We start from the raw sequence: 19,874 nt of genomic DNA on the forward strand, positions 1-19,874 counted from the left end.
ATGTTTGTCTCCCAGAGACTATTTCCCTTTATAGCTTCAGAATCTAGCACAGTATCTTGCATATAGCAAGTGTTTAACAAATGCTTGTCAATTGAATGCTAAAAGCCATTAGGCTGCAGTGTATTGTTATCACTGAATACTTGCACAAAAGAAGTGGCATGAAAATACTGGAGAAATGTATAACTAGAAAAAGGACAGAGTCAATGACCCTTGGATAAAATTTCCGATATTTACAGGTTAAATTTGGCAATTCCAACTAGAAAAAATACATAAATTCTGAAGAAATTAAGAGAAAGGTCTTCAAATTTAAAAGTAAAGAAGTTTGCATAACATAAGACCATTCTACACTCACCAGAAGCTACAGAAAGGAATGGAATAATGTCTTCTAAAGAACTCAAGATGCAACCAAAGTGACATATTCTGCAAAGCTGAGCTTAATCATGACTGTAAATGAAGAATACAGAAAAGGAAATGACAAATGCTGAAGAGGATATGGAAAAATAGGTATACTAATGTACATCTTAGTGAAGTTGTAAACTGATCCAACCATTCTGAAGGATAATTTAGAATTATGCCCAAAGGACTATAACATCGTGTAGACATATCCTTTGACCCAGCAATATCACTACTATATATGTGTAACAAAGAAATCAAAGAAAAGGGAAAATACATATTTACAAAAATATTTATAATAGCTTTTATGTATGTTGGGGGGTAACAGAGAATTTGAAATTAAAGGGTTACCTATCTATCAGGTAATGGTTAAACAAATTATGGTATATAACTGATGGAATAATATTATTCAATAAGAAATGATGAAGAGATGGTTTAAGAAAAACCTAAAATGACTTACACAAACTGATACAAAGTGAAGTGAGCAGTACCAGAACATCACACATAATAATAGCAACTGTAATATGGTAATAATAATCAACTGTGAAAAATTTAACTACTCTGATCAACACAATAATCTATAACAGTTCTGAAGGTCTGATAATGAAAAATTCTATTGACCTACAATGGTAGAACTGATGAACTCTGAGTGTAGTCTGAAGCATATTTTTTACCTTAATTTTTCTTGCTTTTTTAAAACAACATACCTGATATGGAAATATGTTTTGCATAGCTTCACATTTATAGTAGATATCATACTGGTCTAGTAAATCAATGCCTATTGTGGTGAAGGAAGGGGCTTATATAGCTCAGTGAAACTATGATCTCTGCTATAGAGGGTTACCAAAGACAAACAGATCATAAGACAGAGTTCTTACAAAAGGAGAAGGAAATGGAAAGTGACTCTACCATCTTCATCAAGAAAACCCCATAAATGGTATTAAAATGATAAAAGATATTATGCCAGAAGATGAGCCTCCTCAGGTAGGAGTCCAGCACACAACTGGGGAAGAATGGAAGACAACTATAAGTAACTTCAGTAAATGTAGTTGGTTGGGTCAAAGCTTAAAAGAAGTGCTGCTCCAGTTATGTCTAGTGACAAAAGGAAAATCTGATGCTGTAAAGATCAATATTGCATGTGAACAAGCAATGTAATGAACCAACATAAGCTGTATGTGCTCAAGCAAGAGACAGATAGATGAAACAATGACAACTTGTGTATCAATGAACTTAAATGGATGGGAATGGGTGAATTGAATTTCTATGATCATTGAATATAATTCCTTAGAAGAAATGGAATAAACCCCATAGTCAATAAAAAAGTAAGAAAAGCATACTTAGGCATAATATCAGAAATGCCCTAATGTCTGTTCTAATCCAAGGCAAACCATTCAGCATCACAGTAATATAAGTATATGCTTCAATCACTGAAGCTCAAGAGACCAAAATTGATTAATACTCTGAAGACCTACAACATTTTCTAAAAATAATACCAAATATATATATATAGCCATCATAGGGATTTGGAATGTTAAAGTAGGAAATCAAAGATAATTGGAACAACAGGAAAGTTTGGCTTGAGTGTAAAAATGAAGCTGGGCAGAGACTAACAATTTTGTCAAGATAACTCACTAGTTATAGCAAACATTTTTATTTTTTTCCTTTTTATCCCCCTTATTTATTTATTTATTTTAAAATTAACATCCCCATTTTATTAATTTTTTTGAAAGCTTTTTTTTTCCCAAAACATATGCATGGGTAATTTTTCAGCACTGACCCTTACATAACCCTGTATTCCAAACTTTCCCCTCTTTTCTCCTTCTCCCTCCCCTAGATGGAAAGCAATCCAATATATGTTATACATGTTAAAATATATGTTAAATACAATATATGTAAATATATTTATATAATTATCTTGCTGCACAAAAAAAATTGGATGAAAAAAGGAAAGAAAATAAGAAAACAAAATGCAAGCGAATAACAAAAAGAGTGAGAATATTATGTTCTGATCCACACTTAGTTCCCACATTCCTCTCTCTGGGTGTAGATGGTTCTCTTTATCACAAGATCATTGGAACTGGCTTCAGTCACCCTATTGTTGGAAAGAGTCATGTCCATCAGAATTGATCATCGTATAATATTGCTATTGTCATGTACAATGATCTCCTGGTTCTGCTTATTTCACTTAACATCAGTTCATGTAAATCTCTGCAGGCATCTCTAAAATCATTCTGTTGATCATTTATTATAGAACAATAATATTCCATAACATTCATCTACCATAACTTAATCAGCCATTCCCCAACTGATATGCATCAACTCAGTTTCCAGTTTCTTTCCAGTACAAAAAGGGCAGCCACAAACATTTTTGCACAAAACATTCAGTGATAATGGAAATTCTTGTAATACCACTAAACTTATCGGAACAGTTTCTCACTTATTTACTTTATAGATATGTTTATTGATGGTTTTAGATAGCTATTACTTATCATTTTAAAGAAAACTCCATTTATTCCTATGCTGTCTAGTGCTTTTCATAAGAATGTGTGCTGTATTTTGTCAAAGGACAAAATCTTGTTTTTTGTACATTTTGTGTATTCTGTATACTCATTTAAAAATTCAATTGGCCAAATACAAAAGGAGCTAAAAAAGTAACTGAAGAAAATAATACACTAAAAATAGAATTGAACAAATGGAAGTGAATGACTCAATAAAGACTTCAAGAATCAATCAAACAAAACCAAAAAAAAAAAAAAAGAGAGAGAGAGAGAAAATGTGAAATACCCCATTAGAAAACAACTGATCTGAAAAATAGATCTAGGAGAGACAATCTGAGGATTATTTGACTTCCTGAAAGCCATGATGAAAAACAGAGACTAAACATCATTCTTCAGGAAATCACCAAGGAAAATTGCCCTAGTATTCTAGAACCAGAAGTTAAAGTAGCCATTAAAAGAATTTACCAAAACTCCAAAATGAAAACTCCAAAGAATATCATGGATAAATTTCAGAATTATCAGATCAAGGAAAAAATATTGCAAGTAGCCAGAAAAAAAGCAATTCGAAACGAAAATCATAAATAAATTGGAGGAACATGGGATGGTTTACCTCTCAGACTTGAGGAGGAGGAAGGAGTTTGTGTCCAAGGGAGAACTAAAGACCATTATTGATCACAAAATAGAAAATTTTGATTACACCAAATTAAAAAGTTTCTGCACAAACAAAACTAATGCAAACAAGATTAGAAGGGAAGTAACAAATTGGGAAAACATTTTTACAGTTAAAGGTTCTGATAAAGGCCTCATCTCCAAAATATACAGAGAATTGACTTTAATTTATAAGAAATCAAGCCATTCTCCAATTGATAAATGGTCAAAGGATATGAATAGACAATTTTCAGATGATGAAATTAAAACTATTTCCACTCATATAAAAGAGTGTTCCAAATCACTATTCATCAGAGAAATGCAAATTAAGACAACTCTGAGATACCACTACACACCTCTCAGATTGGCTAAGATGACAGGAACAAATAACAATGAATGTTGGAGGGGCTGTAGGAAAACTAGGACACTGATGCATTGTTGGTGGAGTTGTGAAAGAATCCAACCATTCTGGAGAGCAATCTGGAATTATGCCCAAAAAGTTATCAAAATGTGCATACCCTTTGACCCAGCAGTACTACTACTGGGCTTATATCCCAAGGAAATACTAAAGAAGGGAAAGAGACCTGTATGTGCCAAAATGTTTGTGGCAGCCCTTTTCATAGTGGCTAGAAACTGGAAAATGAACTGTTGCCCATCAATTGGAGAATGGTTAGGTAAATTATGGTATATGAATGTTATGGAATATTATTGTTCTGTAAGAAATGACCAACAGGACGAATACAGAGAGGCTTGGAGAGACATACATCAACTGATGCTGAGTGAAACGAGCAGAACTAGGGGATCATTATACACTTCAACAATGATACTGTATGAGGATGTATTCTGATGGAAGTGGATATCTTCAACATAGAGAAGAGCTAATCCAATTCCAATTGATCAATGATGGACAGAATCAGCTACACCCAGAAAAGGAACACTGGGAAATGAGTGTAAACTGTGAGCATTTTTTTTTTGTTTTGTTTTTTGTTTTTCTTCCCAGATTATTTTTACCTTCAGAATACAATTCTTCCTTTGCAATAACAACAACAAAAATAAAATAAAATAAAATAAAATTTAAGCAAATAGCAAACTGGAGTAAAAGCCAGAATCCTACAATATGTTATTTACAAAAAAACATTTAAGGCAGAGCAATACATACAGAATAAATGTAAAATGCTAGACAAGAATCTATTAAGCTTCAAATGAAGTAGAAAAAAAAAAGTAGAAAAAAACCATCCTGATCTTAGATCAAGCAAAAGCAAAATTTGATCTAATTAAAAGAGATAAGGAAGGAAAAGAGTACCATAGATAATGAAACAATATCAATACTAAACATACAGTACCAAATGGTATATCATCCAAACTCTTAAAGGAGTAATTAAGAGAGCTACAAGAAGAAATGGACAGCAAAACTCTACTAGTGAGGGATCTCAACCTTGTTCTCTCAAAACTAGATAAATTGAATCACAAAATAAATAAGAAGTTAAGGAGGTAAATAGAATTTTAGAAAAGTTAGGTATAATAATCTTTGAAGAAAATTGAATGGAGACAGAAAAGAGTTTCCTTTTTTCTCAGCAGTTCATGGAACCTATGCAAAAATTGACCATGTATTAGGGATAAAAACCTCAAAAAAGAAAAACTGCTATGCCCAACTTAGTGTGTGTTATTCTTTCTTTTGAGTCAACTCCAATGAGAGTAAGTTTCAAGGTCTTGCTTCCTACCTGCTCATCTTCCCCCCCACTGTAAAAGCTCTTTTGTGCCTCTTTCATGTGAAATAATTTACCCCATTTTACCTCTCCCTTTTCTTTCTCTCAATGCACCCCCCTTTCTCACTCCTTAATTTTTTATCTCTACATCATCCCATCATAATCAACTCATACCCATATCCACTATGTATCACTGCCCTAATAGTGATAAAGTTCTTAAAACTTACATGTTTAACTTCCAGTGTAGGAATGTAAAACCTTATATTTGCTTTTCATGCTTCTCTTTATTCTTGCATTTGAAAATCAAATTGAAAATCAGAAGGCTTTTAAGTATTCCTGATTAAAAACCCTTTTTGATTCTAGGCTTTTAATCAGGAATACTTAAAAATCTTCCATTTCATTAAATATCTAATTTTTCTCCTCAAAGAATATATTCAATTTCAATAAGTAGTTGATTATTGAATGTAATTTTAACTCCTTTGTCTTCTACATGACCATCTTCCAAATTCTCTGATCCTTTACTGGAGAAGCTATTACATTTTGTATAATCCTGACTCTGGCTCCAAGATATTTGAATTGTGTCTTTCTGGCTGCTTGTGGTACTTTCTTCTCAATCTAGGACTTCTGTAATTTGGCTCTAATATTCCTGAAGTTTTCATCTGCAGAACTCTGAGGTGATGAGTAGATTTTTTCCAATTCTGTCCCTTGAAGATTATGCCCAAGCTCTTTTTCTGCTCATGGCCTGCAGGTGATCTAATAATTCTTAAATTATCTCTTTTTGAGCTATTGTCCAACTCAGTTCTGATGTCTCATAGAGTCATTAGTTTCATTTGCCCAATTATCATTTTTAAGGAATAATTTTAAGTGAACTTTTATACCCTCGTTTATATTTTGCAAGTTCTACTTTTAAAGGAGTTGGCTTCTCCAATGAACTTTTTTTGTACATTTTCTTCCATTTTTTGTGCTTCCTTCATCAAGCTGCTGACTTTTTTTTCATGATCCTCTTGGGCCACTCATTTATTTTCTCAATTTTTCTTGCACTTCTCAGTTTGTTTTTAAAATATTTTCTGATCTCCTCCAAGACTTCTCTTTTGGGCCTCACACCAATTCATATTTTTGTCTGAGGTTTCCTAAGTAGCCATTTTGACATTTTTTTTTGTCTTCTTCCAAGTTTGTGCTTTCTCTTTCCTGTCACTATAGTAATTTTTTATTGAAAAATTCTTTTGTTGGGGCAGCTAGGTGGCACAGTGGATAGAGCACCAGCCATGAATTCAGGAGGACCCAAGTTAAAATCTGGTCTCAGACACTTAACACTTCCTAGTTGTGTGACCCTGGGCAAGTCACTTAACCCCAGCCTCAGGGGAAAAAAAAAGAAAAGTTCTTTTGTTGTATTATTATTGTTGTTTGCTCATTTTTCCAAACTATTTCTTGACTTATAACTATATCAAAATTGGGCTCTGTTCCTTGGGTGGAGAGAACACTAATCCAAGATTTAGGTTTTTTTATGCTATTGTTTTCAGAACTAATTCTATGGATCTCTTCAGTTTTCTAAGGAAAGGTGTGTATGTTCACTCTTCCCTTAGTCTGTTAGTGACCACAACACTCCTGCTTCCCTATGGCTATATATTATATGTGCTAGTGTTCTCATTATCCTGTGACTGTGACTCAGATTTGTGACACAGAGCTCCATCTGAGCCATTCAACAGAATCCTCAACCAGTGCCAGCCAAGTATGCCTTGTAATCTCTCTGCAATGAAAGCTTCAGAAATTGCTACTGCTAATTAAATTTTCCCCCAAGGCCTGCACTGCCTTCCTGGGCATGGCCTGCTGCTGACTTGCCTGGGCTACCTATGCTGCACTACATTCTACTCTGAGTGAGACAGGATTTTCCTGTTGATTTTCAAGGTTATCTTGGACTGGCCAATTCTTTTACCCCATACTTTTCTGCAGTTCTAGAATTCATGTTAAGGTTTTTTGTTTTTTGTTTTTTGTTTTTTTTTTAAGTCGTTCAAAGGAGAATTTGGGAGAACTCAGAAGAGTTCCTGTCTTACTCCCTCACCATGGATATTTCCTCTCTGTATTTTTCTATGCAATCTTAAAAGCATGTTTTGTGTTCTATACTATTGCTGCCTTTGGCAGCATTCCTCTCCCATTATCAAGTACTGATCAAGGTATTTTCTGGGCTTGGGACTTTTGAGGACTGATAACCATTTTGCATTTTTATTTTTTCATGGGTTGCCATTGCATATATTTGGGTATGTATGGATGATGTATATGCATGTATATGAATGTGTATATATATGTGTGTATAGACACACATATATGCCTTTCCATAGTGACTTGTTGGGCCTCAATATACTGCTAAGAACATATTCAAGGCCTGTTTATTATAGTATAATCTGTCAAATGTTTATAGATTTTGAAAATTCAGAATCATCTCCACACGAGACATCAAAATAGGATCTCTGTATGAAATATTTGTACAAAGCCATGTTACTAAGTAAAACTTGTTAGAATCTCTGTGTATTATATATTTCTCCTTTCCGTTTTCTATAGAAACTGAATTAGTATTCAGATTTTGAATCCCAAGAAATTCTAAGCCATAAGAACAATCTATGACACTTGTTAGATAATTTAAGACAAGACTCTAGAAAATTTCATACTCATATCAAACTTAAGTGTTCATTATTCCTTACTTTATCTGTCACCCCTAAAATTAGCTGACATTTCATTCTTTTCCAAAAACTTCATAGATATGCATGTTTTTCGGTTTAGACAGTCTTAAAGTACCTAGGATCAGGATAAGATCCTATAATTCCTCCTTGTTCATTAAGCCCAAAGATACCACTGTTCTATATTCTGGCCTTCCCTCTCCTCCCCATCTATGGTAACTCCCACCAAATAGTTACTATGTTCAATGATTGCAAAGCATAGATGAAGAAAATCTGATAGGTAATACCTTGCTCTCCATGAATCACCATATTGAAATCCCTGAAAAAGACAGAGCACTTATAATACATGACAGGTATGGGACTTTTTGTATACAAAAAAAAAAAAAAAAAAAAAAAAAACTGAAAAACTGGAAGACTGTCTCTTTTTGTTGATGTTACTGGTTTGATTTATTTTTAAAACTTAGTCAGCATCCCATCAGTTTCCAATTTCCTCTGGAAACTGCCTATACAGATTCTTTAATTATTTAAAAACTATCTAATAAGACTTACTCTATTAATACTACTGATGAAAGAATTCTAAGAAGCTACATGTATTATCTTCCCACAAACTATATTTTAAAATTTTTAGTCCCTAATAATTACTTGCTCATGTTTAGTCTTTCAAGGTTTTCTTGACTCTTGTGTTTGTGTATAATGTTTTCTACATGATTCTGAATTTCTAATCAAGAATATTTGAAAGTCCTCTATTTCTTTGAAACTCCATTTTTCTCTCTATAACATTATACTCAGTATTTTTGGGTGGGTCATTCTTTGCTTTAAGCCAGCAACCTTTGTCTTCATAGAATGTCATATTCCAAGATTTTTTCCTTGACCTGTGAAGTCTGAATTTTGTTGCCATACAGAGTCTTTCCTTTGTTCTAATTTTAGTTATTTTAGTCTGAATTTAAGAACTAAAACAAGTATTTCTATAACATAATAAAATACTAAAAAGGAGAATTATACAAAAATTATATCTTTCTTCTTTTTCCTTTTAATAGTTAATATAACTTACTCAAAATTATTCTTAGAACAATATTGTTGTTACTGTATACAATGAACTCTAGATTCTGCTCATTTCACTCTTGATTATTTCATGCAAGTCTATTGATATTTTCTAAGATCATCAAGCTCATCTTTTCTTATTGCACAATAGCATTCCATCACAATCATCTACTACAACTTGTTCAGCCATCCAGTTCTTTGTCACCACAAAGAAAGCTACTATAAATATTTTAGAATATATAGTTCTTCTTTTCCCCTACATATCTTGGGAAACAAATCTATTAATGGTATTGCTGAACCAAAAGGTATAGGCAGTTTAATAAGTCTTTGGATTTAATTCCATATTGATCCCCAAAATAGTTGGATTAGTTCTTAATTCCACCATTAGTTAATTAGTATCTCAATTTTTGCATATCCCCCAAGATTTGTTGTTTTTCCCTTCAATCATTTTAGTTAATCTGGTAAATATAAGCTAATATCTCAAGATTGCTTTTATTCACATTTCTCTAATTAATAATAATTTAGAGCATTTTTCATATGACTATAAATTATTTTGATTTCTTCATCAAAAAATTGCTTATTCACATCTTTCTGACCACTTATCAATTAGGGAATGACATATTCTTATAAATTTGACAAAGTACATATATACATAAATATATAAATATATTTATATAAACATATATAAATATTTTACATCTTTAACATATATGTTTCTGATATAAGACATCTGAGAAACAGTCTATAAAATTTTCTGTAATTTTTTGTTTTCCTTATTATCCATACTACACTGGTTTTATTTGTACAGAATGTGTTTTAATTTAATGTAATAAATATTATTCATTTTATACCTCATAATATATTCAATCTCTTATTTATTCACAAATTGTTCACCTAACCATAAGTCTAATCATGTCATTCAATTATTCTTGTAATATCTCATAGATATTCATTCATCATTTCATCCATTCAGTCATATCTTTATATATATTTCATATAATTTCATATAATTCACTTTGATCTTATTTTGGTAAATGGTGTGAAATATTGGTCTAATTTCTACCAGACAGCTTTCCAGTATTCCCAACAATTTTTTCAGCAAATGATGAATTATTATCTTTAAAACTTTAAGTTTTTCTTTTCATTTGTCAAATATAAAGTTACTATATTTACTTACCACTGTAAATTGTATTTCTATTCTGTTCCACTAATCTACATTTCTATTTCTTAGCCACTAAAAGCTAGCATTGAAAATTATAACTTTAGAGAAGGAGGATTCTGGGAAGATGGTAGGGTAGCTTGGTAAATTCCAAGCTCTTCCAATTTCCCTCACAAATAGAACAAATTTGTGCCTCAGGGCAAACATGGTTTGGTGAAAAACTAAAAAGACAAAGAAAAACAAGGGTCCTCCTGATCCAATTGGACAAAATCTGAAGAAAGACATCCTGTCTGAAGTGCAAACACCACCAGGCTAGCTCCATAGAAACATCAAGTTGGAACCACAGGGACAAGCTAATTGTGGATGGAGGCTCATCAGGAATGATAGAGACTTTCACTTCCCAGACTGCTGGTGGAATGGGGGTTTGAGTCAGGGAACAGAGAGAGTGAACCTCAGCTGATTGGGAATTCCAGGACTAGCTGCACTGCTGAGATAAGGCCTTGGATGAGACGAAACCACCAAATGATGAGTGCAGAAGCAGCAGGGGCAGGGGCCTTGCTGGCTGTGGGAGCTTACAGAAGGGTGGAGCTCTTGGTTTGGGGTTCCTGATCAGAGTGGAGAGTTGAAGGGAAGTTTGAGGCACCATCCCCCGACCCTACAATTAGAAATACTTACACTAATAACTCTTATTTTAAAAAAATGAACCAGCAAAGAAAAAACTCCACCATTGAAACATATTGTGGGAACAGGGAAGACCAGGGTTTATCTTCAAAAGAGGACATTTTAGTTAAAAAAAAAAAAAAAAAAGCTTCTACCCCAAAGAATAACATGAAATGGTTTCCTGCCCAGAAAGAATTTATAGAAGAACTCAAAAAAGAATTCAAAATTCACATGGGAGACATTGAAAAAAAAAACTAAAGAAAAAAATTAAAACCATCCAAGAAAAGCAAGATTGTGAAAAAAAGCTATTATAAATATATATATATATATATATATATATATATATAATACAATTATAAAAGGAGGTGCAGAACCTCAAAAATGAAAATAATTCTTTGAAAATTAGAATCAGGTACATTGTTGGTAGAATTGTGAATACATCCAGCCATTCTGGAGAGCAATTTGGAACTATGTTCAAAAAGTTATCAAACTGTGCATACCCTTTGACCCCAGCAGTGTTACTACTGGGCTTATATCCCAAAGAGAACTTAGAGGGAAAGGGACCCGTATGTGCAAGAATGTTTGTGGCAGCCCTCTTTGTAGTGGCCAGAAACTGGAAACTAAGTGGATGCCCATCAATTGGAGAATGGCTGAATAAATTGTGGTATATGAATATTATGGAATATTATTGTTCTGTAAGAAATGACCAACAGGATGATCTCAGAAAGACCTGGAGAGACTTACATGAACTGAGCTGAGTGAAATGAGTAGGAACAAGAGATCATTATATACTTCAACAACAGTACTATATGATGATCAATTCTGATGGATGTGGCCATCTTCAACAATGAGATGAACCAAATCAATTCCAGTAGAGCAGTAATGAACTGAACCAGCTACACCCAGCGAAAGAACTCTGGGAAATGACTATGAACCACTACATAGAATTCCCAATCCCTCTATTTTTGTCTGCCTGCATTTTGGATTCCCTTCACAGGCTAATTGTACACTATTTCAAAGTCCAATTCTTTTTATACAGCAAAACAACTGTTTGGACATGTATACATATATTGTATTTAATTTATACTTTAACATATTTAACATGTATTGGTCAACTTGCCACGTGGGGTGGGGGGGGGGGGGGAAGAAGGGGAAAAAAGAACAAATTAGCAATTGTCAATGCTATAAAATTACCCATGCATATATCTGGTAAATAAAAACTATTTTTTAAAAAATACTCCCCCCCCCCCAAAAAAAATAAGGAAAATTAGAATCAGGTTGGGGAAGACAATGAAGCTATGAGAGACCAAGAAATAACAAAACAGATTACAAAGAATGAGAAAATAGAACAGAATGTAAAATAAACCCATAAGAAAAACAACAGATCTGGAGACCAGATCAGGAAGAGAAAATATAAGAATAATTGGATTGCCAGAAAGTTGTAACCAAAAAGAGAATCTGGATACAATAATGGAGGAAATAATCCAACAAAACTGTCCTGGAGTGATAGAATATGAGGGGAAAGTAGAAGAAAAAATCCACCATTCACCATCTCAAAAACACATAGGAATATTATTGCCAAATTTTGAAATCCCATATCAAAGAGAAAATTTTTCAAGAAACAAGAAAAAAATAATAATAATTCAAATATGCAGGACTTAACAATTAGAATCGTACAAGACTTATCAGCAAGACCATAGGTCTTGGAATCATATCTGCAGACAATAAAAAGAATTAAGACTGTGGCCAAAAAATATCATATGCAGCAAAGTTATCTAATTTTCAATGAGAAAAAGTCAATATCAATGAACTTGCAGATTTTTAAGATTTTCTATCAATCAAACCTGAAGTTAACAGAAAATTTAATATATGAGAGTCAATATCAAAGAGCAATTTTAAGAAACTCAACATGGACAAACTATTTAAACATTGACAAATCATTTATATTTTTTCTACATGGGAAATGTATATTTTATGCCTAAGATTTACATATAAAATTGAAGATTGGCAGAGTAAAGATAAAAATAGTAATTGTATTATACAAAATGTGGTACAGAGGAAGAATAGACAGAGAGGCATTAGAGCGAGGAGGGAGGCTCATAGTTCTAAAAACTACTCACATTGGGAATGTATTCAATAGGCAATACTAAAAGTATATGATGAAGAACATAGCACCTCCAAAATGTATAGGTGAATGTGGAAGCAAAGGGTGATGGAAGAAGACAAGGGAGGAGTCCCTGGATAGGGGGAGGTTAAATAATAATAAACCAAGCTATGGAGCATAATTTAATGAAAGAGTCAGCAGGGATAGGAAATGCATGTGTATGTGGGGTTAAGTCTATTTATCTGTCTATCTATCTATCTACATGCATATCTAAAAATAAATATATGTTTTTTTAACTGTAGTTTACTTGGGAATGGTGGAGGATGAAAGGAAAATATGTGTGTCAATATTTGTGAGTAGATATGTATATGCATATATTTGCATATGTATATATAAATTATGTTCTTTCTTAATTATAGCCTACTTGGATATTGGGATGGGGATGAAAGGGGGGAGAAATAAAGTAAATAAGATACACAGCAGAGAACAAATGAACAATTTATAAGGAAGTGAAGAAAAGATGTACATTCATGAATATAATTTCTTCTATTAATATATATACTTTTTAAAATTAGTATTTGTGTTATATATTTTGAATCCTCCCAGATGTTCTGCTGGGCACATAATAATGTTCTCTTTTGTTTTGTTTCTCTCTCTGTTTTTCTTTTTGTTTATTCTGTTTTTTCAAATAAAATAAATTTGGAACAAAAAAAAGAAAGAAAATTATAGCTTTATAATAGACTTTAAAATCTGCTACTACTAAATTCCCTTCCTTTTACATTTTTATTAGTTCTTTGATATTCTTGACATTTTGTTCTTCCAAATAAATCTCATTATTTTTTTCTAATTCAGTAAAATAATTTTAGATAATTTAATTAGTGTGGCATTTAATATATAAATTAAATATAATTGTCATTTTAATTATATTAGTTCTGCCTAGTTATTAACATTTAATATTTCTCCAATTATTTAAATTTAATTTTATTTATATAAAGGTGGGGTTTTTTTTTTAATAATTTTGTTCAATTCTTGCATTTGTTTTAGCAGCTGTATCAATGGCAATCTAGTCCTTCCCATACATGAAAGTTATCTCCACTGTGAATGTTATATTCTTATACCCTTAAGTTAAACTGAAAATATTGTTGTTATTAAATAGCATCTACCCCGTATAATGGGATATTTCTTCCCCTTAAAGAAACTTTGAAATTTTCTTACCATCCAAGCTGTAACAAAGTCTCCCATCCAGGTTCCCACAGCAGCTACTTTCATAAAACTTTCATTTCTGATGCCCATGAAGTCTGTAATAATATATGCTCTATGGGGGGAAAAAAAACCAGATGAATAAATATACAAATTTAGTGAAATACAGAGTTAATCTTATCTCATTCAGCAATAGTTCAAGTGGATTTTCTTCTCTCTAAAGAAACTTACTTGCTTTTGCATAATCATATATTTTTTTAAAATCTCAAAAACAACTCTGAGGGCATTTGGGGCACTTCTAATTAGAATCAAAAACTGGCTGTCATTAAACCAATTATCTTTTTAAATGACAAGACTGGCAAAACATTTTAAAAACCAAAAATAAAATCTTGAGAAAGCCTATGTTTCATGTTCATGTACAAGTAAAACTGAAATATTTTGTGAAGCAAAGATTCTTTAAAATGAAAACTTTTCAATAGTCTTTTAATGGTAAATAATAATAATAATAATGCATAGATTATGGCCAGTTGATAACGTTAGATTATCTTTTTTTTTTTTTTTTAATTCAGGGAAAACAAGTTCTTATATTAGCCACTTAAAAGAGAAGGAAGGAAGGAAGAAAGGAAGGAAGGAAGGAAGCTAAGAAATCTTATGAGATACACTTATCTTGGACACCAGTATACAATTTAAACTTGCTAACACAGAGAATCACATTTGGTGTTTCTAATATAACGCAGATACAAAATAAAGAGTCAAAACAGTCCTTGCCCTCAAAAAGTTTAAAATATAATGGAAGAGAAAACATACAAACATGTTTACACAAAGGAAGCTTTATTCAGCATATTCAGGATACATAGGATATAATTCAGGATACATAGGAAATAATTAGCAGGGGAAAGCACTGGAGTTAAGTGGGATTGGAGGATTCCTGAAGATGGAATTTTAGTTGGAATTTAAACGAAATCTGGGAGGTCAATAGTCAAAGCAGAGAAGGGAGTTTTCATCCTCTGAGATTCAGTTCATTTACTCTTTTATCTGTAAATGGATTACATGTTTCATCAGGATTGCTCTGGAATTGTGATTCATTAGTACATTGATCATAGTTAATGAGTCTTTTTTTCTAAGTCTTTCAAAGTTGTTAATCTTTGCAATATTGCTTTTTTATATGAATTATTCTCCTGGTTCTGCTCACTTTACTTTAAATCAGTTCAGACAAATTTTCTCAGGTCTTTTCTGAAACTAATCTGTTCATCACATCTTATACCACATTATTATTCTAATATTATTTCATGTATATATAGTATATTGAGCCATTACCAAATTGATGGACATTCTCTGTTTCCAAATCATTCTCACTACAAAAAAAAAAAAAAAAAAAAAAAAAAAAAAAAAAAAAAAGACCTATTAGAAATATCATTTTCTTCTTTTTTTTTTCTCTTTGAGGTATATACTTCGTAATGGAAATGTTGAGTTAAAATGCTTAATAGCTTTTGGGCATAGTTCCAAATTGATTTTCAGAATGGTTAACTTAGTTCACAGCTTTATCCACAATGTATTGGTATAACTTTTCCTACAGTCATATCAGCATTTGTCATGTTCTTTTTTTTTGTCATCTTAACCAATCTTACATACTGTCTCTAAGCATTTTCTCTGGCTGAATCCCAAGCCTGAAGTCCTTCCTCTACTCTGACTGCTGGTTGCCTGGCTTTCTTGAAGTACTAACTAAAATCCCACCTTCTTCAAGAATTCTTCTACAATTCCTCTTAATTCCAGTGCCTTTCCTCAGTAAATTATCTCCAGTTTTAAACCATCCCCAAGGAATGTAAATGTTCACCTATCACTAAAACCTTCCAAGATAACAATGGGTTTAACCAAATCACTCTGGCTCTCATGGATTGACTAACAATAAATCCCAGATCAAGTCCACTTGGTCTTTGTTTGAGATTTTACACAAATACACACACACATATGTATAGATGTATACAAAATAAGTATATAAATTAAATATTTGCTGATAAAAAATTATAATTTTGTGATCCCTAAATTCAGTTATATGATACCATATGGGGTCACAAGCCACAGTTTAAGAAGTTTTGGGATAGATAATAACCAAACTCTTTAGTGGGTGAATCCATACTGATAATGATGTAATATGATTTTGTGGTCCCCTGATTTTAGGGGAGGGGTTTCTGTTCTAACAATAAATCAGTAATCCTAAATCTTCTGACCTTGGAGTCTACCTCAGGGACTTCCCACACTCTCAATCTAAGAAAATAATTTGATTCTGAATAGACCACTCCTCAATTCACTGCTGACTGTTAGTATATGGCCTCAGGATAATCCCACAGACCAAACTCCTAAGACAATAGTGATAATCTTTTCAGTGATAACAAAATTCTAGAGACCACTACAGAGCCATAGAATTATCATGTCAATGATTAAAAGCTAGATAAATGTGTTTCCTTGCTTCATTTCTCGGCTAAATTCTCTTAGAATTCAGTGCACTTGTAATAGTGTTACAATTACAATAAATTTTGCCCCTTGGCTAGGGAGATGGGTTCAAGCCTGCAAATTCTTTTGAGAAACCTTGGGACACCAGTCTATGACCCCAAACTTTAGGGGTCCCCTTCCCAAACTCAATATTTGGTGACTGGACAGGGAGAGTCTAGCCTCCCCTGGCTTGATTTCCTCCTTGTCAAGGCAAGCCTCTCATTTTTTTTTTCCTACAATCCTACAGCAGGGCACCCCCAGCCACGGGGAGAAGGCTTATCTGAGTCATCATGAGCTCCACACCCAGCAAATTTTTCTTGACTGGGGACGCCCAGACTGGGAAATTCTTGCAATTTTCAGCAAAGTTCCTTGTGAACCTTTGTCACCCTTTCACCTTCTCCAGGATGCCAAAGACAACAGAAATGCTATAGGATAGTTTTTGGTAAAATTTTATGGCTTTTGGTAAAGATTGGACAGTCCTCTTTTATGTCATTTTGTCTGTTCCTGTGTCTCTGTGCAGAATGTCTATGTCATGTTTGTCCTATGAGCTAGATTTAGTTACCTGGAAAGATTTAAAATGCAACCAAAAAGAAAAAAATAAAAAATAAAATAAATAAACTTCTATGCTGTAGTCAGAATGCTGGGGAAATTTCTTTAAAAACCTAACTTTTTTTCTGTGGACTTTAGCTCTGACCAAACTAGAGGCTACACAAAAAAAGTTAGCTAATTAAAATTAAAATAACATCTTAGATTTTCAAAATTTTGAAAGCAATGATTAAGAAGTTTGGCAATCAGTCAAGTTGCAAGAAAATTGCAAGAAACATTGGGGATAAATTACCCCATTCTAAAAGAAAAGGAAAAAAACAAAGCACATAAATAGCAACTTTTTGCTAACCCTTTCTTGACTCCTGTCTTGTCTGGAGTCCCCCTCTGCCCCTTTGGGAAAGCATCCCAGAAGCTATTAAGGGACCCTCTCCACTTCATTCCACTCCCCACAGTGCTCCTGAGTGTATCTCAGATGTGAGGATTGCTAAAGATCAATATAGACCAAGTCTCTCTGTTTGCTAACTTCTTTCATCTCATATAAGATTAAAACTCAAATTCTGCCTCATCTGTAAAAATAAGGGAAGCAAAGCCGTGGGGACCCCACACAACCTTGCTCAAATACTTCCCTAATCCACGTTGGGGGGAATAGGGATGGTATAGGAGTCAGATTCCATGGTCAGCAGTCCCTGAGCCCTGGCACCTGAAACTATCATCAAAGGGATATCTTGGCACCAGTCACCCCAGCTTTCAGCAGGTTCTGTCCAGGAACTGCTTGGGAAGAATTCAAGTACCTCTGGCAGCACCCAGAAATCAAGTCAGCCTCTGTATTTCGTAAGACCACCATTCTCTGTTTCAATTGTGGATATGTATTAGCTATGTAATTTATGGCAGATTGTTTTATTCTTGCCCAGTTTTCTGATTTATCAAGAGAAATAATAGATGTTGTGAAGACCACATGATTACAAAAGTGCTTATCATAAAATATGCTAAATGAATGTTAACTGCTTTATTACATATAATTTCTTCATATTTGATAACTTTATGGCTTTTTTAATGTGACCAACAGATAAATGATCTCAATGTGTGTGTAATTTGGAAATTTGTTTGAGAGTTTGATAGTAAAAGCAATTTTAAAGGAAAGCCCACTAAAGGGATCTATTTGTACTCATAGTGTAAACAGAAGAGTTTTGGAACTTTAGGAAAACAAAAAAGCAGTTTGCCACTATTTTAAAAACTCTAGTTATCTAGAGTCAGACTTCTGAAGGCTCATTCAGTAAAAACTGGCATCTTAATCCTTCTCCTGGCTCACAAAAGAGAAATAATTTTTGCAATTTGGAAAATAACCAAATTGCAATTCAGTTTGTCTAGGTTTATTTACTAAAATTAAGTCAATTTTAAAATATGTTCCATCTCAGTTTTAAGAATTGTCTTATTTTCTCCCTAAAATAAAAGGGAAACTTATTTAAGGGAACAGAAAATACAGCTAAGACTATTTGGCTACTTAGGAAAATTCTAAAATTGTTAACTAAAAATTATTAACTAATTGTTGCTTGGAGTTATCATCATGTTAAATCTATCAGTTAATCTGTGAATATGAGGTGTGAATTCCTTTTCCCCTTCACAGAGTGGGTGTAGGTATCAAACAACAGAGCCCATGAAAAACACTAAGAATAGTTGAGATGAGCAACAGTAAGCTGAGCCCCTTTCCTGGGATCTCTGTCAACTCCCCTTAATTTGTAAGCTTGCCAGTTTTTCTTGAAACCACCAGGGTAAGCATCATTAGCCCTGAGAAATAAGCCCATTTAGGATTTATAGTTTCTAAGCAAAGTATACGTTTACTAAGAATGCCTGTATAATGATTGATCCTTTCCACTAGGATAAATTTAAACATATAAAACATGTTAAACAAAAGCTCTTATGAGTTTAAGTCTTGGTAAACTTGTAAAATAGTGTAGCCCTAAGCTGTGATCAGTAGAATTTGCTATTAGAGATAAAAATCTCTAGGGCCTGTAATTAATATTCTTTTGGGTTCTGTATTTGATTGTCTAATCATTAAGTCAGTAGCCCACCATTCCAAAAGAATACCAAAAATTACTCAGAGAATGCCTTCCTGCAATGTCTAGGTGGGTGTCTTATCTGGGCAAGAGTTAAGCAAGAATTAAGCCTCTCCTTAAGGTGAGATCCTTCTGAGTCAGTTTCCCACATGATTATTTCTGAATCTGTCTATGAGGTGGAGTTTATTACTGTGTGATCAGTTGTCAAACAGATCTAACTCAGGATGCATTATCCTGTCATGTATGTGCTCTCAGGCTGAGGCCTGAAGGACCTGTTTTTGATGCTCTTATAATTATGTCCCTGCTTTTCCTCTTATAGCAAACTTCTATAATTAGAGCAAATGGTCAGTAGAAGTTATGAGCCCAACACAAGTATCCCAGGGGACATAATGGTTTTTCTATTCTAGACCTTAAATGATGCTTTCTTTTGCATACCATTGCATAAAGACTCACAATTTCTTTTTACCCTTGAAGGGGAAAATCTAGAGGAACATAACCCCCCACCAATGCACATGACCAGTATAGATTAGATTATATCTTGATCTGCAGCCCCAACTGGAGAGGCTTCTCTGACTGAGACATACAAACCCTAAAATTCCAGCCCTCTACCCCTCACCCCACACAGGGTTATGAGGTTTTGTTTGTTTGTTTGATCCTACTCCTAAAGGCCCACACAGTCTTATCTGTGTGTTAAGAACTTGAG

At 33.3% G+C, this 19,874-nt stretch overlaps 1 protein-coding gene across 3 annotated transcripts in view; it reads right to left on the reverse strand.

Moving 5' to 3' along the window:
• TMEM117 (transmembrane protein 117) overlaps positions 1 to 19,874 on the reverse strand; it is a 158,803-nt gene that overhangs the window by 77,369 nt on the left and 61,560 nt on the right. For all 3 annotated transcript variants that reach the window (XM_074269461.1, XM_074269460.1, XM_074269462.1), the window contains one exon: positions 14,097 to 14,196. In XM_074269461.1, coding sequence (XP_074125562.1) covers positions 14,097 to 14,196 — 100 coding nt within the window. The remainder of the gene's footprint in view (positions 1 to 14,096; positions 14,197 to 19,874) is intronic.

The sequence above is a fragment of the Sminthopsis crassicaudata genome, chromosome 5 (genome assembly GCF_048593235.1).
Source record: "Sminthopsis crassicaudata isolate SCR6 chromosome 5, ASM4859323v1, whole genome shotgun sequence".
Lineage (NCBI taxonomy): Eukaryota > Metazoa > Chordata > Mammalia > Dasyuromorphia > Dasyuridae > Sminthopsis > Sminthopsis crassicaudata.